This window comes from Muntiacus reevesi, chromosome 15 (genome assembly GCF_963930625.1).
Source record: "Muntiacus reevesi chromosome 15, mMunRee1.1, whole genome shotgun sequence".
NCBI lineage: Eukaryota > Metazoa > Chordata > Mammalia > Artiodactyla > Cervidae > Muntiacus > Muntiacus reevesi.
The window spans coordinates 51,539,754-51,565,065 of NC_089263.1; the positions used below are offsets into that span (position 1 = coordinate 51,539,754).

General features: G+C 34.2%; 1 protein-coding gene and 1 non-coding gene across 6 annotated transcripts in view; both read left to right on the plus strand.

Annotated features, from left to right (window-relative positions):
• The window catches only part of PRPF39 (pre-mRNA processing factor 39), a 35,390-nt gene that overhangs the window by 5,348 nt on the left and 4,730 nt on the right, over positions 1-25,312 (plus strand). Inside the window, exons 1-11 of one of the 5 annotated variants that reach the window (XM_065906900.1) lie at positions 9,297-9,319; positions 10,184-10,571; positions 10,675-10,837; positions 10,966-11,084; positions 14,193-14,360; positions 19,077-19,242; positions 19,979-20,086; positions 21,411-21,575; positions 21,888-22,014; positions 22,374-22,642; positions 23,535-23,719. In XM_065906900.1, the coding sequence (XP_065762972.1) occupies positions 10,751-10,837; positions 10,966-11,084; positions 14,193-14,360; positions 19,077-19,242; positions 19,979-20,086; positions 21,411-21,575; positions 21,888-22,014; positions 22,374-22,642; positions 23,535-23,719 (1,394 nt within the window). In that variant the 5' untranslated portion in view covers positions 9,297-9,319; positions 10,184-10,571; positions 10,675-10,750. Of the gene's footprint in view, positions 1-8,972; positions 9,320-10,181; positions 10,838-10,965; positions 11,085-14,192; positions 14,361-19,076; positions 19,243-19,978; positions 20,087-21,410; positions 21,576-21,887; positions 22,015-22,373; positions 22,643-23,534; positions 23,720-25,312 lie in introns of those variants that run through there. The other 4 variants (XM_065906901.1, XM_065906898.1, XM_065906899.1 and 1 more) reach the window with 4 other exon arrangements.
• On the plus strand, positions 22,718-22,803 carry LOC136147709 (small nucleolar RNA SNORD127). The gene has a single exon (XR_010659362.1). It is a non-coding gene; the product is annotated as a small nucleolar RNA SNORD127 (small nucleolar RNA).

Genomic DNA, 25,312 nt, shown 5'->3' on the forward strand with positions numbered 1-25,312 from the left:
CTCCTTGAGAACAAGGATTTTGTTTTGTTCACAGCTAAATTGTCCTCCATTTAGTATAGCCAGCAAAAAACTGGATGTTCATTATTTGAAGAGGGTAAAACCAGAGAAGTTTGCATAGCTGGTGGGAGGTGGGGCAGGGGTGAAGGGTCATAGTGAAAATGGGAAATTGAAAGAAAGTCTGTGTTGAATGGCGAGATCACAAGCCTGGTTTGTCTTCTTTGCTCCCAGAATGCTTGTTGCCTTACTCAAGGTGAAACATTCTTCTTTGGCAAAACATAACCCAAGGGAAATTGTGTAGAACACTGGCATTTAATGGATTCTACCCTCAAAGAATGCCATCCTAGGAATTCCCAATGGTTAGGACTCTGAGCTTTCATGCTAAAGGTGCAGGTTCAATTCCTGGTTGGGGAAATAAGGTCCTGTGAGCTGTGCAGCATGGCAACTCCCCCCCCCCCCCAAAAAAAAAAAGAAAAAAATGCCGTCTTGCATGGAGGCCCACCCATTGCCAACTTTGTCTGGTTTGTTTGGTATTGCCTCATACTTATTCTTGAACAGAAGTTTGAAGATCACTGAGAGACCAAAACAAGTAGTCAAAGACACTCAGAAGAGACAGTTCTGAGAACAAGAGAATTTAAAGTAAATAATAGAAATAACAGGAGATGCTGCACCAGTGAAAAAGGAATATTGATTATTCAGAGAATAAAGAAATGGAAGTTTAAAATTTGGCTTATATATTAAAAACTCAGTAAAAGGGTTATTGCAGAGTAGAATAAGTGAAAGGAATAGAAGAAAAATGTGGGAAAAGATAAGTAGAGGATCAATCCAGGAGCTCCAACACCTGAGCAGTGTGAATCCAATAGAGAAAACCAAGAGGAGAAAATTATCGAATAAATAATAGAGAACGTAAGAACTGAATGATATAAATAGATTAAAACAGGCCTTCCAAATAAATGCCTTGCAGAATGATTGGAAAAGACTCATCTTAAGGCACATTGTTATGCAATTTCAGAACATCTGGGATAAACAGAGAAACTGAAAGCTTCCATGGACAGGTCACATGTAGAGGATAAGAAGTAAAAATGTCAGATTTTCTCAACAGGGACATCAGATGGTAGGAAACAGTGAATAAATTGCTTTAAAACTTTTAAGAAAAAGTATTTTCATTCTAGAATTTTATACTCATTTAATCATGAGGGCTTTTTTCACCCCACATACCTTTTTTCAGAGTTACAGAAATGATTCTTTACAAGAGGGAATAAATCAAGGAAGAAATAGATTTTGTTATAAATGAGATTCACCCCAGGGGATAAGTGAAAAGAATTCTTTATATCAAAATGAAGAGACAAACCTAGATAAGACAAGCAAATCTAAATTGTTGCAGAAGGTTAGATGGTTTCAGAAAGGATGGCACCAGAAGGGGAAATGGAATTGATAAGTATGAGTGACAGTTGTTTTGAAGGACCTTTATAAGGTCTCTTCAAGGATGTGGAGTCAGTTTTCAAAGGCAGTGAAGCATATGAAAATGATAGATATAAAGAGGTAGAAGCAAGGAAATGGGATTATAGTGTACAAAGTAGCTTGAAAAAAAATGTTTACATAGGCATTCCAATGTAAACCTGAATATTGATTTAACCCCAGCCAAATAGAGGTACATTGGAAGGAAGCACATGAGAGGAAAGTTGTGCATGTGTATTTGGTATAATAACTAAACCTATATTTTATCTAATAAATAGCAAAAAAGATCTAAAATTGAAAAGTCAAGAAATAAAATATTTTCAGATGAATATTGTGTTGATTACCACCAGTTTTTTGAAGTCAAAAGTCAATAGGTTTTTCCCCACCTCCTAAAATCTCTGCCTGACAAATTCTAGATGCACTATACAGTTCATTTTTATTTTCCTTGTTAATTTTAAAGTTGTTGAGCCACTAAGTCATGTCTGACTCTCGCAACTCCATGGACTGTAGCCCACCAGGTTTCTCTGTCCATGGGATTCTCCAGGCAAGAATGCTGGAGTGGGTTGCCATTTCCTTCTCCAGGGAACCTTCCCAACCCAGGGATTGAACCCGGGTCTCCTGCATTGCAGGTGGATTCTTTACCACTGAGTCACCTAAGAGACAGTTTTAAAGTATAACATCTTAAGTCTGAATAATACTTTCCAGGAACTTGTTTGAAGTGATATCTTGACTTTTGTGAGTTTATTGTTTTAGGACTTTGGCATGCATTTATCTCATCTGATGTTCTCAACTGCCCTATGAAGCAGATAGTTTAAGTGTTGCTAGTCTCCTTTCGAAGTGAAGAAAGTAAGACTGACTGGAATCTCATCCTTTTAAGGGAGAGAAGTAGGACTCATCCTCCTCTAACCTCTTGTAATATTTACCGTACTAGTAATGAAAGAACTGAAAGTTCTAATTCCTAGTCTCTTTTATTTCCTCTTTTCTAATTGAATTATAGTTTAGCTGTCATAGTTTAGCTGTTACAGTTATAGTTTATAGTTTATAGTTTGTCTTCCATCAAAAAGTTTTTTTGCTGTAGTAAAACCACATGAGATAAAATTGACCTTAACTTCTTTCTTTTAAAGCTGCACAGCAAGGCAGGCATGTGGGATCCTGGTTGCCCTGACTAGAGAGCGAGCCGGCACCACCTCTTAGCCGCTTTCACCTGAGGAGGTCTCTGAGCCATTTATCAGTGCGCCTACAAGTGGTGCTGTGTACTTCTCCGTCTCTTATCCCTCGTAACCACCATCAGCTTTCTGTTCCTATGAATTTGACAACTCTGAATACCTCATATAAGGAGACTCATGTAGCATTTGTCTTTTTGTGACAGGCTTATTTCACTTAGCATAATTTCCTCAGGGTAGCATATGATAGGATTTCCTTCATTTTAAAGACTGAATGATATTCCGTTGTATGTGTATATCACATTTTATTTATTTCTTCATCTCTGTTGGACATTTGGGTTGCTTACTCCTTGGACTGTTTTGGATAGTGTGGCTGTGAACGTGGACATAGAGATAGCTCTTTGAAACCTGGCTTTCAGTTAGCTTGAATATATACTCAGAAGTGGGATTTTGGATTATATGGTAGTTCTATTTTTAGTTTTTTGAGGAAACCCCATTTTGTTTTCTATATCAGTTGCACCATCTTATAATCCCACCAGAAGTGTACAGAGGTTCCAGTTGCACCTCATTCTTGCCAAGAATTACTTCCTGTTTTATTTATTTTTTGATAGTAGCCATCCTAATGGGTGTGAGGTGTTGTTGTGAATTCCATTTGCATTTCTATGGTAATCAGTGACACTGAGCATCTTTTCATGTGTTTGTTAGCCAGTTGTCTATCTTCTTTGAAGAAATGTCTGTTTAAATCATTGTTTTCATTTTTTAACTGAGTTTTTGTTCAATTATAGTTCTTTATGTATTTTATGTACTAACTACTAATCAGATACAAGATTTATAGATGTTTCCTCCTTTTCTGCCATTGGCCTTTTAACTTGTGTCTTTTGATGCACAGCAGTTTTAGTTTGATGTAGTTCCATTTCTCTGTTTTTGCTTTTGCTGCCTGTGTTTTTGGTATCATACCCAAGAAAGCATTGCCAAGTCCACTTTCATGAAACTTTCCCCCTATGTTTTCTTCTAGGAGTTCTATAGTTTTAGGTTTTACTTTTAGGTTTTTAATCCACTTGTGGTTAATTTTTATATATGCTGTAAGTTAAGGGTTTAGCTCCCTTTTTTTTAGCATGTGACTATCCAGTTTTCCCTGCACCATTTGTTTAAGAGACTGTCTTCCACATTGAGTAGTCTTGTAACCCTTGTCCAACATTATTTCTGGGCTGTATGTTTTTATTCTGTTGGTCTGTTTATCTTTATGGTAGTACCACACTGTTGTCTTCTTCCTTTTGATAATTATTTTTTTACACCTTTGCCATTTTATGTCACAAGTTCAAAGTTAATGGTAGTTGTTAAGAATATACTGATACTAGTTAGTAATTGCCACATTATGAAGTATATGTTAGAATAACTTATTTAAAAATAACTTTAGTGTGTTTTTCTTTTGGTCCTGTGATTTTTGAAGTAATCAGAAAAATGATCTCCCTGAGGATAAGGCTGATGTTCTTAATTTTTATAACACTATAATTGCAGGGTGTGGAGTAATTGATAGTCTGTGATGCTGCAGGGGTGTGGTAAACTTGCTGATTCCAGAAAAAACTTACGTCCCACTTAAGTGTGCAATTAGAATAGGGCAGGTAGTAAATGACTCAGAATCAACAAACAATCTTTTTTTGTTTGTTTTGGCAGTATGCTTTGAAATAAAAAACCACAAAATAATGACTAATTTATGTCTGGAAATTAATCTTCAGTAGTGTCTTGTCTTTAATGTAGGGGACAAAAGAGACCAAAATAAGTTGAAAAGCTTCTGTGCCTTTTCCTAGGATCAAAAATGCTAAACCTGAAAAAGTTTATGACAATAGTCAGCAATTCAGTAGAAGGAAACTGTTTTTTCTAGATTTGACTGTTTATTATTTTATCTCAAATTCCTCTTGTTCTACCCTGCTTACTTGTATTTCACTTTCCCAATGCAGGCCCTCTTCATTCTGATCAGTCTTATCTCTTTGTCTTGGAACCATTCCTAATTTCCATCTTCTTGTCTGCTGTTAATAAGAAAGGTTGTTCTGTCAAGTCAAGTGGGCTATTTCCTGTTTTGGAATAATTTATCATTCTTTTTCTGTTGTTCTAAAAGCTATAGCTTTTCAAAGTGAAGACTAAATTCTGTGTTTCATAAAATTTTGCTAGATGCCTATGGTTTTCAATAGATTTCTCTAAATTTTGACTTGTTTCATTTGAAATTTTATATAATTGCTTTGCATGTTTTTGATCTCTTTCCAACTAGTTCATAAGCCTTAGAATGAAAACTATCTGTGTATTTTCTGCAAGGAATGTAGTATAGTGCTGGATATGCATCAAGTAATGGAAACTTTCTGTCCGCACCCGACCTCTCTCCACTTCCCTTTGTCTTCACCCCTTCTCTACCTCCTTTTAAAAAAATACTCCCTGGAGTTACCTGGTGATAACTAATTCTTTCAGTGGCATTCAGCTTCAGATTGACTTGATTTAACATTTTAAATTTATCCTTTTTTTTGGAAAAATTTTGCTTTATACTGCATTTTGAAATAAATTTTAAATTTATCCTTTTTGGGGGGAAATTTTGCTTCATACTGCATTTTGAAATGCAATATAATCGTACTGCATTTTATTTATTTTTTTTCCCATTTATTTTTATTACTTGGAGGCTAATTACTTTACAATATTGTAGTTGTTTTTGCCATACATTGACATGAATCAGCCATGGATTTACATGTGTTCCCCATCCTGAACCCCCCTCCCACCTTCCTCCATATCCCATCCCTCTGGGTCGTCCCAGTGCACCAACCCCAAGCACTTGTCTCATGCATCCAACCTGGACTGGCGATCTGTTTCACCCTTGATAATATACATGTTTCGATGCTGTTCTCTCAAGTCATCCTACCCTAGCCTTTTTCCATAGAGTCCAAAAGTCTGTTCTGTACATCTCTGTTTTTCTGTCTTGCGTATAGGGTTATTACCATTTTTTTTAATTCCATATATTTGCGGTAGTATACTGTATTGGTGTTTATCTTTTTGGCTTTCTTCACTCTGTATAATGGGCTCCAGTTTCATCAATCTCATTAGAACTGATTCAAATGCATTCTTTTTAATGGCTGAGTAATATTCCATGGTGTATATGTACCACAGCTTCCTTATCCATTCGTCTGCTGATGGGCATCTAGGTTGCTTCCATGTCCTGGCTATTATAAACAGTGCTGCGATGAACATTGGGGTGCACGTGTCTCTTTCAGATCTGGTTTCCACGGTGTGTATGCCCACGAGTGGGATTGGTGGGTCATATGGCAGTTCTATTTCCAGTTTTTTAAGGAATCTCCACACTGTTCTACATAGCGGCTATACTAGTTTGCATTCCTGCCAACAGTGTAAGAGGGTTCCCTTTTCTCCACACCCTCTCCAGCATTTATTGCTTGTAGACTTTTGGATAGCAGCCATTCTGACTGGCGTGTAATGGTACCTCATTGAGGTTTTGATTTGCATTTCTCTGATAATGAGTGATGTTGAGCATCTTTTCATGTGTTTGTTAGCCATCTGTATGTCTTCTTTGGAGAAATGTCTGTTTAGTTCTTTGGCCCATTTTTTGATTGGGTCATTTATTTTTCTGGCATTGAGCTGCAGGAGTTGCTTGTATATTTTTGAGATTAATCCTTTGTTTGTTGCTTCATTTGCTATTATTTTCTCCCATTCTGAAGGCTGTCTTTTCACCTTGCTTATAGTTTCCTTTGTTGTGCAAAAGCTTTTAAGTTTAATTAGGTCCCATTTGTTTATTTTTGCTTTTATTTCCAATATTCTGGGAGGTGAGTCATAGAGGATCTTGCTGTGATTTATGTTGGAGAGTGTTTTGCCTATGTTCTTCTCTAGGAGTTTTATAGTTTCTGGTCTTACATTTAGATCTTTAATCCATTTTGAGTTTATTTTTGTGAATGGTGTTAGAAAGTGTTCTAGTTTCATTCTTTTACAAGTGGTTGACCAGTTTTCCCAGCACCATTTTGTTAAAGAGGTGGTCATTTTTCCTTTGCATATTCTTGCCTCCTTTGTCGAAGATAAGGTGTCCATAGGTACATGGATTTGTCTAACAAATCAATTTGTTCCATTGATGTATATTTCTGTCTTTGTGCCAATACCATACTGTCTTGAAGACTGTGGCTTTGTAGTAGAACTTGAAGTCAGGCAGGTTGATTCCTCCAGTTCCATCATACTGCATTTTAAAATCTGGAGTTGAAATCTCCATGACAATCTAAAAGATGCCCTCCACACACACACAAAGAATATATGGATAATATGGACTGAGGATGTGAAGTAGCATTTAAGAAAAATAAGAACATAGAAATTCAACCTCCTTGTAGACAAAGAAATGCACATCAAAATAAGGTACTACTTTCTGTTTTTCATTTTTAATCAGATGAGCAAAAATTAAGCTTCTTGATACCTAGTGCTAACGGGGGGAGATGGAAAAATGGAACATTCTCATGCATTGTGGGTTAGTTAGGAATGTACTTTTCTGAAAGTAATAGAAAAACACATTTATTGATAATAGTTTAAGCAAATAGGGACTTATTTTCTGTTGCATTATAAAGTTGGCATGTTAGCAGTTCGATGATGTTGGGGTTGGTTCATTTTTCTGGCCAGTTCTTTTGACTTGTTAATATCGGTTGTTTCAGATATGTTCACGTGCAAGGTAAGAATAAAGTGGTAGAGCCTACACTATTTGCTGACTGTCTTTTTTATCAAAAAAGCAAAATCTTTACAAGAACTCTGCAGCAGATATCTTTTCAGTCTCATAATCCTTACACAGGCTTAGGTATATTGCCGCGCTGAATAAAAGCAAGCATCAGCCCAGTTATATAGGGAGAACAACCATTAACACCAACTAATATTTTTAGTGTATTTTATTTGGTATAAATTCTTACGGATCTGTGTGTAGCATCTATATAATATAAATGTAGTAGATATCTTTCTATATTAACACAGGTGCACTTATTTCTTATATTATTTCATTGTACAGATACGGCATTTATTAAAGCACTGTACTTAATACTGCCATCTCTTTTCGCTATAATACAGTGTTCCAGGGAATGCTTTAATCAAATGCTTTTTGACTGATTATTTATCTAACATAAAATATGCACAATTGCCATTTGGTATATTTTCCATGAATGTCCTCCAGATAGAGCTTTTTAATTGTTGCCAGTTTGATATCTCATTGTTTAATTTACAGCTTTATTAGCAAAGCTACAATCCTTTCATATGTTTATTGGTCACTTGGATTTCTTTCTTTGAATTACTACCTTTAAAGCCTTAATCCTCTTTTAAATTATATTGTACTGCGTTAACTACTTATGTATTCAGAGTGTAGTTTAGGAGTAAATCAATTTTATGGTCTGTTTAGTTTTGAGAGTAATCCCTAATTTTAAAAAAAGACATGCCGTATAATTTAATGATTCAGGTTCCATTTAAACTGTTAGTGGAAGAGATGAAGTGAATTGTGAAAAAATAATTCTTTATTATTTTATGGCTTTAACTGTAAGATGACATAATTTAAAAGACTTTACGAAGTAACTATCCAGGTGGTAAAACTTTCATAAGTACAGTGTTTTGTGTTTTTTTTGTTTTTTCTTCTGGCTGCCTGGCTTGTGGGATCTAAGTCCCCCAATCAGGGATCAAACCCAGGGCCCCTGCAGTGAGAGCACTGGGCTGCCAAGGAATTCTCTCATGAATATGTTTTTAATAATATTTAATCACTTTAAAAGTCACTCTTTAATTTTTTTAAATAATATATGTCTTCTATAATAAAATCTTCTAGAATTAAAAATTATAAACATATTTCAACAGTATTCACCTTCTCTTTTCTAAAAATCTGCCTTGAGCTATGTTGTGCATTTCCCTCTGGAACATTTATGTCCATTAGCACAGTATGTTTTATTAGTTTTACCTGTAGTCTCCAGGATAGATATTAAAAATGTTGCTGTTTGCCAGGATTGGTAGCAGGATATAATTCCTACATTAAATTTTAGATTCTTAGCTAGCTGAGAAGCATTGAATTCAAGCATTGAATTCAATATGGTTGCTTCTTTAGGGAGCTAGCACAATATTCAGTTGTTTTATAGATGAAAGAACTAGTTTTTGCTCAGTCAACAGTAAGTGGCAGAATTTTGGAACATTTATATGTTACAGAATTTGATTTATAATGTAAAAACTATTAAACCTGATTATGACGTACAGGAGAGTTCAAGAATCAAGTTAATGTATTCTTTTAATAGCTAATTTAGGCTTTTAAAAGATGGCTTTGATAATGCCAAATAAACATTTGGAAGATGTTTCTCTTTGTTTCCACAGATCATTAACTGAAGGCGAAATAAACAGCTATGCAGAACTCTCACATGGAGGAGTACAGAAATTCCAGTAATGGCAACATAGGCAGCAGTTCAGAGGCAGTGGTAGAGCAGTCTGCTGATTTTAGTACTGAGATTATGAATGTTACAGAAATGGAGCAGTCACCCGATGGATCTCCTAATGTGAACACAACTACAGAAGAAAATGAAATAGCAAGTACTGTGGACCTTCCAGTGACGGAAACAGAAGCAAATTTCCCTCCAGAATATGAAAAGTTTTGGAAAACTGTAGAAAGTAATCCTCAGGATTTTACAGGCTGGGTATATTTGCTTCAGTATGTAGAACAGGAGGTTAGTAATTATTTCAATGGGATTAGATTAAACAACTAATATCAGACTAAGCCTTATTGTTTTGTGATTGAAGTTGCCTCTTTTATAATTTTCAGATTAAGTTGACTAAATTATATGTATTTTAGCTTCAAAAAATAGCTATCATGGCATTTGTACATTATAGAAAGTATTATAATCAAATTCTAATGTTTGTAAAGACTGGTGTGTGTAGGTATATGTGTATAAAATTGCTAAAATTAAAAAAAAATTACCCTGCTGTTGGACAGAATGAGTTCCTTCTGTTTCAAAGCTATCAAGTGTATAGTTTTTAAGCCTGCCGTTTATTTTATTTGAGATAATACAGGCATACCTCATTTTATTGCACTTTATTGAACTTCATAGATACTACATTTTTCACAAAGGTTTGTGGCAATCCTGCATTGAGAAGGTCTGTTGGTGCTGTTTTTCCAACAGTGTTTGCTCACTTCCTGTCTTGTTCACATGTTTGATATTTTTTACCATATTTCAGACTTTTTCATTATTTGTTATAGTCATCTGTGATCAGTGGTATTTGATATTACTGTTTTATAGTTGTTTTGGCAATTTGTAGCAATAAAGTAGTTTAAGGTATGTATGTTGCTTTTTTTAGACATAATAACTATTGTGTACTTAGTAGACTACAGTAGAATATAAACAGAATTTTTATGTGCACTTGGAAACAAAAAAATTCCGTGACATGTTTTATTGTGATACACATTTTGTAACAGTGATCTGAAATCAAACCTGCAATACGTCTGAGGTATGCCTGTACATTAGAAAGAATAATAAATGCTTTTGTGACAGAAATTTTCAAGACGTTTAAACACTTTGTTTTATTTTCATCAGAATCACTTGATGGCTGCCAGGAAAGCATTTGACAAATTTTTCATACACTATCCGTATTGCTATGGTTATTGGAAAAAGTATGCAGACCTTGAAAAACGACATGACAACATTAAACAATCAGATGAGGTGCGTACATTACTGAATAAAATTATCTCCATTAGGTACTGTAAGCCAAATAATAACAAAGCAAAGACTTTTTTTTTTTTTTTTTTGGCTGGCAGTACCTACGATTTGTGGTCAAACGATTTTATAGGGTATTTTATTTGCATTTGTCACTCTTGTGGCATTTGTAGCTAATATTTTCTCTCTTTGTTGGCAGGTGCGTTAAACCTCTACAGTTTGTCAAGCTTTGCAGTGCAAGCCTCTGTATTACACTGCAGCTTAACAAGTAGGGCAGGGCTTTTCTCTCACTTACATTTGTTTCTCATTTTCCAAACAATATAGTTGGTTTGCTAGTCACATTTGCTACGTCTTATTGCATTTTTGGTCAGACGCTGTCATTGATGCTCTAATGGGTCTGTGCCCTATGGTCTGTAACCCAAAGCCTGCCCACACAGCCCGGTCAGAATGCAGGGACTGCTGCGCTTTGAAGATCAAGACTCTGCACGTGGGGATCAGAACATTGCCATGTTCTATCCAACCTCCACCCAAATGGTAATGGTAGATTATTTAAACAAAATTCCAGTAATTAGTATTTCTAAGGTTCACCGGATAACACAGTGTTGCCTCTCTGTTAAGACATAATTAAATATTTGAAGTACAGTTTGTTGTTTTCTTCTTAGGTGTATCGCCGGGGACTTCAGGCAATACCTCTGAGTGTTGACCTTTGGATACATTATATAAACTTCTTAAAAGAAACACTGGACCCTGGTGATCCTGAGACGAACAGTACTGTACGAGGGTATGTGAAAATAAGTATTTTAAGTAAATACTTAAATAAGTACATAATACTTAAATAAATAAATAAATTATTAAATAAATTATTAAATAAATAAATTATTAAATAAATAAATACTTAAATACATAAATAAGTCAGGTTTTCTGATATTGATAGTAGAACTACTTGTCAATGCTAAAGTGAAAGTTTAACTTTCGTATACTTCTTTTTCACTATAAAAAAATACCCTAGTAAACTTAGGCGTGATTATTAAAAAATGTACATAATAAAGTCCACCATTCCATACCCTGTTTTCTTACGTCTCCAATCCATCTCCCTTCATAGTAAATGACTTGGTGTTTATTCTTTGAGATACACATAGATATACATATATATGTGTGTATACCATTATACATATTTGTCTTTTTTTTTTAATAGTGTTCTAGACTTTCTCCCTATCATTTTTTAACCTTATAGTATCAAGGTAGTGTATTTTATTTAACCAGATCTTTATAGGAAATAGTGCTGTAGTGAACGTCTCTTTTTAAGTCAGTATTTGTGTAGAGCACCATAGAAATGGAACTTGTGTCAAAGGAAATACACAGGTGAGTTCATCAGATGTGAGGTGGTTCCATCTTTAGACCGTTGTGGAATGTGAGGGTGCTCATGCTCCCAGTCATGGCATATTTTTTTTTAACCTCCTGTAGTGTTTCATTATCTGAATTCATGTATCTCTAGGTTTCTTGGTTTAGAATCTTATCTCGGTTTACCATCTTTTCAGATGCTATCTATATAAGCCATTTTCACATTGCCTGTTTATATGATTTGATTATTTTACTTTGGAATTGTCCTTATTGCTGATTATAGGAGTTTAAAATGTATTTTTGGTTTTTATTTTTATCAAAGTATGTGCATATAGTTTAGACAGTTAATATTAAACTACTTGTAACAAAAAGTGGTCCCTCCACCTCTCTTCAGATATTTTAGCTCGCTCTTCTATTATTTTCCAACATGTTGATAGCAATAGCACTCTACTGCTTTCTGCTTCTCTTTCACTAGCTGTAGATATTATCATTCTGTTACGGTATATGATAATTTTTAGTTCATTTATACCCTGTTTTCCCATTCCTCATCTTTCCTATATGGATAGGTTTCATAGCTTTTTGTTTTTCCTTTGATTACCCCTTCTCTTACCTCTGCCTCTTTTTCCATTTGCCTGGCTTTCTTGGGACACTTAAAATTTTCTACCCCTTCCAGCAGTTACTTTCAGTAATCAATACTAATACTCACTTTCCACAATTACAAATGCTATCTGTGTAAGTTATTTTTTTGAAAGAAAAAAATGCATATATTGTGTTATTCTACTTAATCTGAAAATTACAGAAAGAGAATTATGTTCTGAGATCTGTAAAGTCTACCCTGGCCCCTTGGAGACACCCTCCTGGGATCCCCTCTTCTGTAATCTGCACTGGTGGTTCTATTCTGAGTCTTTTGTATGGCAGCTCTTTACAGGTTTCCTCATTACCATCATCCTAGAAGATGTCTTTACCTTCTAAGTTCTGTTTATTAGTTTATTAATTAGATTCTGTTCTTTCTTGGTTCTTGCATACATTTAGAGGAGTGAATTCCATAACTTCCTGATAAAGGATGTTTGGAATGAAAAAAAAATTTTTTAATCTGTATATCTGAAACACCCAATTGATGAATCCCGTGGGGAGTATAATTTTGAGTTGAAAGTAATACTTCCTTAGGGCCTTAAAGCATTTTCCATTGGGTATTTTTATCATGTAGAGGTGTTTGTTTTTTTTCTTGATGTGGTTCAGTTTTCAGTCTTTTATTAGTTTCTGAGTTTTCTGCCTGTCTTGACAAGAATATATAAATCGTGAGTTTTCTACTAATTCTTTTTGTAGACTTTTTTTTTCTGTCCTTCATTTATCTGATTCTTAGTTTGTACCTTTTGTGAGACAGATTAACCTTAGTTTGTGTCTTTTGTGAATCAGAGATTAACATTTTTTTTTCCTCCCATTTGTTGAACTGTCTTTTCTTCATTGGCTTATTTTTTTCTGTATGGATTTAAAATACCAATACTTTTTTATCATATTCTAAATTGTCACATGTATATGGGTTTATTTTCTTGAGAACTGTTTTATTAATTCATTTTGATGATACTGGGTCAGTGTTGTGCCTTTAATTTCTATAACTTCCTAGTTTCCTTGGAGACCTTTCAGGAAAAAGCCTGCTTCTTTATCCTTTTAGAAAAATATTTTGTATTTTTATGTGTTAGATGAATGTTAGAATTTGTTTTCTCTGTTCCACCTAATTCTTAGTACTTTGATTGGGATTCTGTTTAGTTTTAGATTACTTTAGGTTATAGTTCTATACTGTTAAAAATCCCTCTTGATTATAATATTTATTTTGAAAATATGTACCTAAAATTTTATCCCATTGAAGTATCAAATCCTGTGATTAAAATTGCTTACAGAAATCTTTTGAAATGAGCGTAAATATTTTAAAATAAAGGACTTTTTAGTAAACTTTAATTGTGGAATTTTAGAATCAGGAGAGAATTTTGAGTTTTAAAGTATATGTATATTTCTCATTACCCAAAGAGGCAGCTGGGCCCCCTCCTTGGAGAGTTGCTTTGTCAGAAAACTGTTTCTTAAAATAAGATAAATTTTGTCACTTTGTCTTTTGCCCTAGAGGAATCTATTCAACATACATTTCAATTTTAATGAGTATTTTAGTGTCTGCTCTGTCACTCTTACAAGTTTGTAGTGTAACTTGCATTGCACATTTATAGCATATAAAATAATATACAGCTACATAAAAGTACATTTTTCTATTCCCTTTATATTTTTCCTTTTTTTAAGCAGCTGTCATATGCACTTGTCTATTTTTCCTTCTTTTAATCTGTACTTGTAAAGTTGCATGTAACTTTGAATTTAGCTTTATCTTCTAAAAGTTAGAAATATTTTGTTTTTAAAATTGAGGTATAATTGACTTATAAATTATATTAATTTTAAATGTATGACTTACTGATTTGATACTTGTATATACTGCAAAATGCAGAAATAGTATATTTAAAGTGATTTTATCTTGTAAAGATAACGCAGAGGTAATTTAATTTTTCAGAACGTTCGAGCATGCTGTTCTAGCTGCGGGAACAGATTTCCGATCGGACAGACTGTGGGAGATGTATATAAACTGGGAAAATGAACAGGGGAACCTGAGAGAAGTCACAGCTGTATATGATCGAATTCTCGGCATTCCAACACAGCTGTACAGTCATCATTTTCAGAGGTGGGTGGAAAAGTCAGATCATTAAAAGTTTTTTGTGATTACTCAGGTAATTAATTTCTAATATTGAGGATACTTATTCTCTTGAAATGTAAGATTCTATTAGATGCAAACAAATTTATTTTGTTCAATAATCACAGTTTATATACACTTTAAAATTTTGATATTTTCAATATAGTTTATGAACTTCACTGGTTTTAGTTATAAGCTTCCCTTGATCTGTTTTATAGATGAGGAAACAGCAGGACTTCTCTCTTTTGTTATAGGATATTTCAGAGTAGTGAAAATAATCTAAGCTTTATTATTCTTATGGTTAACTCAGTATATAGCACATAATAGAACTTTATTTGAAATGTAATAATTTACTCAAGGTACATTCTTGTGATTCATACAGTAAAGAATGTATTTTTTGTAGGTAAGTCCTATTTGTATTCAAACAATCAAAAATTATTTCAGTTTAATTTTCTACTATGATAATCTGTTATGATTGGTATCATTTCATTTTAATGAGCACTGTATAAAACAACTATTTCTGTGTACTGTGATTTGCATGTTCTGTTTGATGTATTCAAGTATCCCACTGATAGAGACTCAGTCTTTCTGAACAAGGAAGTATGAGGACTGTGTTGATAAATGTTTGCTCTTCTTAAGTGCCATATTGTCTATATTTTTGTCATAATTTTTATAACTAGGACTGTGGTAGAACCTGTACTTAGGTACTTCTTAAGTAAGTGATTTTCTGAAATTTTCTTTACTAAAAAAGTAGAAAACTTCATGAAGCATTTGTAGATAACTGTGGATGAATTTGCTAAATCTCTGCAGACCCACGTTAGAAATAGGAAACTTGGGTCTGAATATGCCATCTCTTTTTTTTTTTTTCATGAAGTTTAGAGGAGGTGTGCAGGTTTCTAGGGTATAAATGATCTAGGAAGATACTTGCTGAAAGAGATTAACACAAGGATTGGCATCTGGAAATTCTTGGTGAATACTTGTTGGGCAAATTTTAAAAGTTAAATATTTTTAATTTTTTTTTTTTAACCTTTAAAAAGAGATTTTAAAAGTCTTATGGAAAAAAAAATAAAAATAATAAAATAAAAATAGAAGTCTTCTGGGACAAAGCAGTTTCCTTTCATAAATCAATTCTTCTAGGGTCTAAAGTATAGGTAAAACCTATGATTATAATTTTATTGTTGGTGAATGAGAAAAAATAAGACTAAGAAGCAGTTATACAGACAGTATTCTGAGTGCCTTATAACTTTTAATCCTCACAATAAACCTTGGAGGTATCATGCTGGTATTTTCTACATTTTTATGAAAGTAGAGGTAAGGAAAGATTAAAATATTTGCATAAGATTACAGAGTTAGTAAGTACTTGGAAGCTGATTGGAACTTAGACAGCATGGCCTCAAAGTTCTTGGTGTAGTTTTCTAAATCTTTTTTTTTTTTAATGAATATTTCACTGGGTTTTTAAAATGCATGTATACTTAGAGATTTAGTGGGTTGCGTTTTACATACTACTTTTTAATCTAGTCTTTTTTACTTAATGAGAACCACTTTCCTTATGAGTATAGCAGACTGATAAATAGTATTTGTATCAGTAAATCTTATGGTTTATGTAAATAAAGTAATTCCCTTGACTAACTGCTTTAATAACTGTTGAAATGGTTTCTTCTGTCAAATATACTTTCCCTATTTAGCACTTGCTGTGTACCAGATGATATGCATTTAATTTGAAGGAATAAACGCCTGTAGAAGATATGTGTGCATTGACTTGGCCCTTAAGTTACTCATAAGTGTAGAAGAGGAAGCATGTGCTAAGAAGTGTTCTAAGTGCTGTAATACAAATACTTCTATTGTGTAGGCTTATACATTGGTTATACACTGAACTTTATCTCTAAGAAAACACCTAATTTAAAATCCCCCTAGCGTGAATACTTTGATGGTATGATCTAACTCCTGAGGCTCAGTCCCTGGTAGTTCCTAAGCTCTAGACAAACCTAAGTACTGATAATTTCCCAATGGGCAGTGTTGATTTGTACTTTTATGATTGTAATACCTTTTCCACTTTTCATTTATCTGGTGAACTCATTCCTCAGGACCCGTACAGCTTAATGTTTTCTCTATGACACTCTTTCCAATTCACCTAAACAACTGTTTTATCATTTGTGCCAGCACTTTACCTACATTTATTTCATTTTTCTTACCACTAATAACACTCCTTTGAATTTATGTCTCCTGTATCCTCTACATGTCTGTCATTTTCTGAGGCTTTTTAATTCTTTTTATCGTTGGAAAAACCCCTAATGCTGGGAAGGATTGAGGGCAGGAGGAGAAGGGGGAGGCGGAGGAGAAGGGGGATGCAGAGGAGAAGGGGAAGGCAGAGGATCAGATGGTTGGGATGGCATCACTGACTCAGTGGACATGAGTGTGAGCAAGCTCCAAGAAATAGTGAAGGATAGGGAAGCCTGGAGTGCTGCAATGTATGAGGTCACAAAGAGGCAGACACAACTTAGCGACTGAAAAATACTCATCCTTAATACGTAGGAAAAAAATATGTATTAGGCACTCAGCCATTCTATTTATAGTAGAAAAAGCTAATGAAAACATATTATGCATATGTTATCACCATGTGAAAGAAGTTTCTAATATAACATGGCAACTGTTTTAAAATTTATTTTCAGTCTTATTTCAAGTTTCTTATCTATATATTGACAATTTTTAATGTTAATATATGAGAATTGTTTATTTTCATACTACACATTTGAGAGTTACTTCCTCATTTAAAATTTTTTTTAAATAAGGCAATCTATATTTTTTTCCTCCTGGTGATAAAATATATCAAGTTAAGCCTCTGTATTCGTTGATTTTGCAAAATTTAAATTAATTTCCAATGTTATTTACATACGTTTGTAAAAATTTTTTTTTTTTTTGCCGTACCTTGTGGCATGCGGCATCTTAGTTCTCTGACCAGGAATCAAACCTATGGCCCCTGCATTAGAAGTGCAGAGTCTTAACCCATGGACTGCCAGGGTGGTCCCTATGGAAGTTTTAAAATCCATGTGTCAGTAGCCTACATTAGTTTTAAAAAACTTTGGGGGAAATCCAGAAGTTATGGTACATGTACAACCATCTCTGAGAATTAGGTTGAAGATGCAGGCCTGGGTCAGAGGCTAGGTCAAAATATGAAAGACTTCATGGAGACTGGATTTTAGTCTGAATGCAGGGTAAACATTGAAGTGATTTTGGGGATGAGGATGGGATATGATCCTGTTTACTATTTTTTCATGTTTATTTTTTAATATTTTTGATAGCAGTATTGAGGTGGGAGTGGGAGGAGATGATATCAGGACACAGGTTTATGTTTATTTTGGTAAATAATGAGGAGGGCATGGAGCCGTATTTAGAAGGTAGACTAAATTGGACCTGGTATCCAATGGAATGTAAGAAATAAGGTAGGTAGAAGAGTTGGGAAACTTAGCGGTTGACAATATCAAGATTAGAATTAGAAATGCCTGAGGGTGTTGATTTGTGGATGAAAGTGATACACTTGAAGACATGTATATAAGGTTCCAATTTAAGATGGTGTAGATATTTTAGCTCCTCAGCTTTGTGTTTTTGATTAAAATTTGTATGTATGTGTGTATATATAAACTAGTATGTGTAGATAAATGAAATTACATGTTTTTCAAAACAGTCTTTGCTTAAAATCTGTATTTCTTTATGCAGAGTGTTGGCAAGTGAATCTGAAGTTTAGGGGAAAGGTTTGGGCTTTCCTGATGGCTCAAATGGTAAAGAATCTGCCTGCAATGTAGGAGACCCAGGTTTGATCCCTGAGTTGGGAAGATCCCCTGGAAAAGGGAATGCCTTCCCACTCCAGTATTCTTGCATGGAGAATTCCATGGACAGAGGAGCCTGATGGGCTACAGTCGCAAAATGTCAGACACACAAAGATCCCAACTGAGCAAATAACATTTTTTTTCACGTTAGGCTTAAGCTAGAGTTGTAAAAGTCATCATAATATGCTTATTATTTCAAGCTATATTAATAATATTGGCCAGAAAGTATATAAAAACATATGACAACTAAATGTAGAGAAGAATCCTTGGGCATACAAGTATTTAGGGGCAGACTGGAGTGGGGACCCCTCAAAGGAGATCAAGGAGCAGTCAGAGACTTGGAGGAAAACCAGGAAGGTAGTAACTCAGAGCCAACAAGTATCATTTAATTTTTCTTATATGGGGTACCTGGTGACTTTAATTAGGGCAGTTTCATTGGAGTATTTGGCATAGACACATGAATTCAGGAGTAATTGGGAGGTGAGTTCCAAAGGAACTGCAAAATTTGTTGCTCATTTATAAGTAATCATTTATTATTTAGATATGGATTGCTTGTTTAATTTTACAGATGAGAAAACTCACAGAGAAGGGAAAAACTTCCTTTAAGTCAAATAATTAGTAATGGACAAAAGTAGGATTTCAGTGTATGACTTGCCTTCATCATTCCATTGCAAAGGCAGGAAGGAAATGAAGATGTCTGTACATGGTTTTACCAAGTGGTGTAGGTTATTACTATAGAAAAAGAGGAGAAAAGGTGTGGGGTTTTTTTGTTTTGTTTTAAGTCAGAGTTCCTTTGAAAGAATAATGTATAAGTAGAAATGTAATGTGGGATCTAAAGTTATGCTTTATATATAGAGCTTGTATTTTTATTGTCTTCCATTAGATTTAAAGACCATGTCCAGAATAATTTGCCTAGAGATCTTCTAACTGGTGAACAGTTTATTCAGCTGAGAAGGGAATTAGCTTCTGTAAATGGGCATAGTGGTGATGATGGTCCTCCTGGTGATGATCTGCCATCAGGAATAGAAGACATAACTGATCCAGCAAAGGTAACCAGACTTACTAAAAAAAAAATTTCCATGTGTGAGAAACTATAGACTTTATGTTGCTTGACTGCATGTGTGATATGATTTGTAGCTCTTATAAAATTAATTTCTGATTAAGGCAGGTAGGAATTCTTTAGCTGCTGCTGCTGCTGCTAAGTCACTTCAGTCATGTCCGACTGTGCGACCCCATAGACAGCAGCCCACCAGGCTCCCCCCGTCCCTGGGAATCTCCAGGCAGGAGCACTGGAGTGGGTTGCCATTTCCTTCTCCAATGCATGAAAGTGAAAAGTGAAAGTGAAGTCGCTCAGTCGTGTCCGACTCTTAGCGACCCCATGGACTGCCGCCTACCAGGCTCCTCCGTCCATAGGATTTTCCAGACAAGAGTACTGGAGTGGGGTGCCATTGCCTTCTCCAGGAATTCTTTAGCTAGTGTGGTATAAATATAGATTTAAAGCAGATGATCTGTTTTACTAAGAGACACCTGAAACTAAATTAGTGTAAAAGGATAATTTCACCTATGTTGTGATGTACTAGACCTGTTGTTTTTTTTAAGGCATATAAGAAAGTGGTTTATGATGAAAATCTGTTACTAATTTCAGTATCGTTAATTGTACTTTGCACATAATTGATAACAGAAACCCATCACTAAAATTAAAGTGTGGATAATACTTAAATGTAAGCAGTGATATTTTAAAATTTTAGTATGTAACTTACATGTTTAAATTCTTTTCTTCCCAAGCTTATTACAGAAATAGAAAATATGAGACATAGAATCATTGAAATTCATCAAGAAATGTTTAATTATAATGAGCATGAAGTTAGTAAAAGGTGGACATTTGAAGAAGGTGTAAGTGTTTTGTTTTTTTGTTGTTGTCGTTAATAGTTCTTCAAAATACAGATAGGAATAATGTATTTTTCTTTTAGTTTTGAGTGATGTCTCTGCTTTTTCTTTTCGCTTGTTTAAGTAATGTTTGTTGCATTTATGGCTGCCATTATCAATTTTCTGTTATCAACTTTAGAAATATTGAATTCAGATTTATTTGAATTGCAAGTTACTTGTTTAATCTGAACCATTTTATTACAATTCAGTTTCTAAAATCAACTTCACTGAGTCATTTCATGTGATATAACAAAATATACCTATTTTAAATAGAGTAAAATGAGGGCTTTTATTTCTTTAAGCATTTTATTGAGATGTAATTCACATGCCATATACTTAAAGTGTACACTTTAGTAGTTGTTAATATATTTACAGATATGTACCTACAGAGAATTTTAGAACATTTAATTAACGTTAATTTTAGGACATTTTCATCATTCTTGAAAAATTCTTTAGCTTTTACCCCTCACCTGCTTACTCTTCCCTACTACCAACTCTAAGGTACCACTAATCTACTTCTATTCTTATAGATTTCCCTGTTCTGGCCTTTTATATGAATGGAATCATGTAGTATGTGTTGTTATTTTTTTTGTGATTGGCTAGTAAAATGACATTTGACAAGCATTGCGATTATCACAACAGTCAGCATATAGGACTATCCTATCACCTCAAAAGGTCCCCTTTGGCTCCTTATCAAGTCAGTAACCACCTGACTCTTAGCCCCAGGCAACTGCTTATCTACCTTATTTTTTTTTTAATATTCACTATTTTTTTTTTTTAGATTCCACATATAGGTGATAGGACATAGTATTTGTCTTTATCATTCTGACTGTTTCACTAAGTATGATAGTCTAGTTACATCTGTGTTGCAGAAAATGGCATTATTTCATTCTTTTTTATGGCTGAGTAGTATTCCATTGGTTTGTGTCTGTGTGTATATATATATATACCACATCACTTTATCCATTCATCTGTGATGGACACTGATCTGCTTTCCGTTACTCTTGTATAATTGTTCAGTTCTAAAATACTCAGCAAAGAATAAAATTTTCTGAACATAAAATTGTGTAGTTCTCTTAAAATGACTGGATAATTGGAAAATAATTTTGTTCCTTCAATTTATAAATCCTAAGTAATTAAAGGGATTTTAACTTTAAAAATCTTTTTAATCATGATATGTGGTGATTAAACTTTTCTGGTTCATTATTATATTTATAATTGAAACAATTTGCATTACTATAGTAATGCATGTTTTGGTGGTGGTTTACTTTGTTATGCCATGCTATTACAGATTAAAAGACCATATTTTCATGTGAAACCATTGGAAAAGGCACAACTGAAAAACTGGAAAGAATACTTAGAATTTGAAATTGAAAATGGGACTCATGAACGAGTTGTAGTTCTCTTTGAAAGATGTGTCATATCATGTGCCCTCTATGAGGAGTTTTGGATTAAGGTAAGAAAATTATATGGTCTGAAACCTGAATATATTATAAACATTGATCTAGTGACTAACCTTTTTTGTACTTCTGTTGAATGTTGTTCATATAACTATATCTGTTGCATTAGGAGATGGTCTGCTTGCAACCAGATTTGACTGCTGCATATGCCAACCTCGTTGCCTCTCCGTCCTTCCTTACAGAAACTAGTCTAGTGGTTCAATAAAGGTGCTGAATGGGTTTAAAAATAGAATTTTATCGTTCTGTCACATATTTAATGGCTTGTTCAACTGTAAATTATTCAGTATTTCCTCTGTTTCTGTATGTAGTATGCCAAGTACATGGAAAATCATAGCATTGAAGGAGTGAGGCATGTCTTCAGCAGAGCTTGCACTATTCATCTCCCAAAGAAACCCATGGTGCATATGCTTTGGGCAGCTTTTGAGGAACAGCAGGGTAAGAATGAGGAAATTCAGTTGATATTTTGGGATTTAAGTTACTTTGGGATAAAGATACAGGAATTGAGTCTCGGGAACTGGTGTAAAGCAGAGGTCAGGTAAACTTTTTCTATAAAGGGCCAGATGGTAATTATTTTGGCTTTGCAGGCTATATGGTCTCTTTCCTAACAACTCTGCCATGGTAGCCTCAAAATAGCCATAGAAAATACATAGACAAATGAGCATAGCTATCTTCCATTAAAAAAAAGAAGATCAGATGATTGTAGTTAGCCTGTGGGCTGTTATTTGCCAATACATGGCATAAAGGATGTTTCCTAAGTTTAATCAAAAGCACAAACATTTAATTACTATTTCTAGGTAATATTAATGAAGCCAGGAATATCTTGAGAACATTTGAAGAATGTGTTCTAGGATTGGCAATGGTTCGTTTGAGAAGAGTAAGCTTAGAACGACGTCATGGAAATATGGAAGAAGCTGAACGTTTGCTTCAGGAAGCCATTAAGAATGCCAAATCAAATAATGAATCATCATTTTATGCTATCAAACTAGCCCGACATCTTTTCAAAATACAAAAAAACCTTCCAAAATCAAGAAAGGTGCTTTTGGAAGCTATTGAAAGAGACAAAGTATGTATTAGTTTTTTTTTAAGAGTATGTTCCATTAAAAACAAAAATTGGTCTTTCTTGGTTGTTTTTTCATTTTGGCAACTATGATGAAAGATTTGGTCTGTATGTAATATATTTTATTACTAAGTGAAGACAACAGTCCCTCTAAACTGATGTTGCCGTTCTTTCAAAAATTTTTCACATTATTATGCATTAAAACATTGAGAAAATTAACATTATTGGATTAAAACTATGGCTAATATTGTTTACATTTTCCATTTTCTACACATTCAGAAATTTTATGGCACATTTACCGATTATTAAGCAGATTAGAGGACCTGGGAGAAACTATAAGCAAAGGCATGGTAATCACCTACATTGTAGCACATGTAGCAGTGAGATTATTCTCCTCTTATGTAAAGTATATAAAGTATTTCCTTTTATATATCAATTAATGCCGAAAGACAGTGCCTGGGAAATCTCATTTTTTAGATTTTCAGCAAATACCATGTCTGTTTAGCACCCAGGTTTATAACAGGTTTGCTTCCAGCTGCAGTTGAGGATGATCATCTGTGGTTGTGAAGATTTAGATTACTGGGGCATGCAGAGATCATTTTTTAGTGTTTTACTTCATATTTGTCATGGTAGTCAAGCACACTACACAGGATATAGGATTTTAATTTATTGGCATTTAACAATGTGCATAGTTTAGAAGATTCTACCAATGTGTGTGTTAGTTTTTTTAGCCTGTTTATATGTATGTTGAAAATACTTAACATGAGTTACATGTTAATACAATTTTCAATATTGAATTTTTTAAGTTGAGACATGAACATTAAGGCATTTTAAATATCTATGGTCTAATCAAAATATCTTAGGAATATATGATTAATTGGTACTGCTTTTTACACAGGAGAACACAAAGTTATACCTCAATTTACTTGAAATGGAATATAGTGGTGACCTCAAACAAAATGAAGAAAATATCCTAAATTGTTTTGAGAAAGCTATACATGGTTCATTACCTATTAAAATGAGAATTACATTTTCTCAGAGAAAAGTGGAATTTCTTGAAGATTTTGGTTCAGATGTTAATAAGTAAGATCTTAATTATATATTATCTATTTGAATAGTAAAAGAACATTGATTATTTTAGATGGGACTTTGATGATGAGTACAAAGTAGTATATTGTTAAATTTTAAATGTTTCCTAGGTTCCTTTTTTCCTTAGGTATGTATGGGGGTAAATTCAATTTTGAAAACGTTTATGTGCTTAATAAGAGGACATATGGTTTGTCTTTCCTTCAAAGCTATTTTCAGAATTTTAGCGTGGTAATTTTAAACAACGAGCAGATGAGAGAAGGCAGGAAGCAGGAATTCTGTGAGAAAGAGCAAGTGAAGGAGTGAACCGTGAAACACAGAAACGTTTGATACATAGGTCACCAAGGCAGTATGTGGTTAATCTGGAATAGGAATGCAGTCTCAGGTTGGAGAAGAATGAGTGTGGTGCCAAGATCATGCTTAATGACCTAATTTTCATGTATTGTAACAAGCTAAAAGATAAGGGTGGTAAGAGTTTCCCCTAGCGAAAAAGACAAGTTGTAAGATTTAAATTTGCAAAATAGAGAGTAGAAATACTGATGAGAGCATTGCTGCCATTCCTTCCTTACCTGATTCTAGTGTAGAAATACCCTAATTCCTGTTAGGCAAGTGTGTAAACATTTTTGATGGCTGAGTAAGATTTTAATTAAACTAAAAATATTTAACATGAGTTACCTTTTAATACAGTTGTATATATGTGCTTGGCATATTAAATGTTTTATAATTACCTAATGTGAAACACATTGACAGTCTATAAGGAGGGGAAAAGGTACTGTTCTCTTTATAGACAAAGAGGCTAAAGAGAGATTAGGCAGTTTTTCCAAGGTCATTTAGCTATTTGTGCAGCTGGGATTAGAACCTACTACAGGGCCTGTGTTCTTAACCACCTTATGTGATAGTTAAGAAGATACCTATATGTGTCTTTGTTTGTTTTGCACTGAAGAAAGTATACAAAAGAAATGGCATATGTAATTCCATCTTTTAATCTAGGTGGATGGTGTGGTGATAGATGTATGTATGTGAGGTAGTATATAGCTATTAAGAAGGCTTTGATCTCTTTGGAACAGAAGCAATTTGGCAACTTTCACAGAAGAGGTGGGGTTTCATTTAGTTGTTACTGGATTCTGATAAGCTTTGTTCAGTCGCTCAGTCATGTCCGACTCGCTTTGCAACTCCATGGACTGCAGCACACCAGGCCTCCCTGTCCACCGTGTCATGCAGTTTGCACAAACTCATCTCCATTGAATCAATGATGCCATCGAACCATCTCATCCTCTGTCGTCCCCGTCTCCTCCTGCCTTCTCTCTTTCCCAGCATCAGAGTCTTCTCCAGTGAATCAGCTCTTCACATCAGGTGGCCAAAGCATTGAAGCTTCGGCATCAGTCCTTCCAGTAACTATTCAGGACTGATTTCCTTTAGGATGAACTGGTTTGATCCCCTTGCAGCCCAAGGGACTCTCGAGAGTCTTCACTAGCACCACAGTTCAAAAGCATCAATTCTTCAGTGCTCAGCTGACTAACTTAGGAGAGGCTATAAATGGTGAAAGCAAATGAAAGTTCATGTAAAAGTAACATCTTTTACATTGGATTG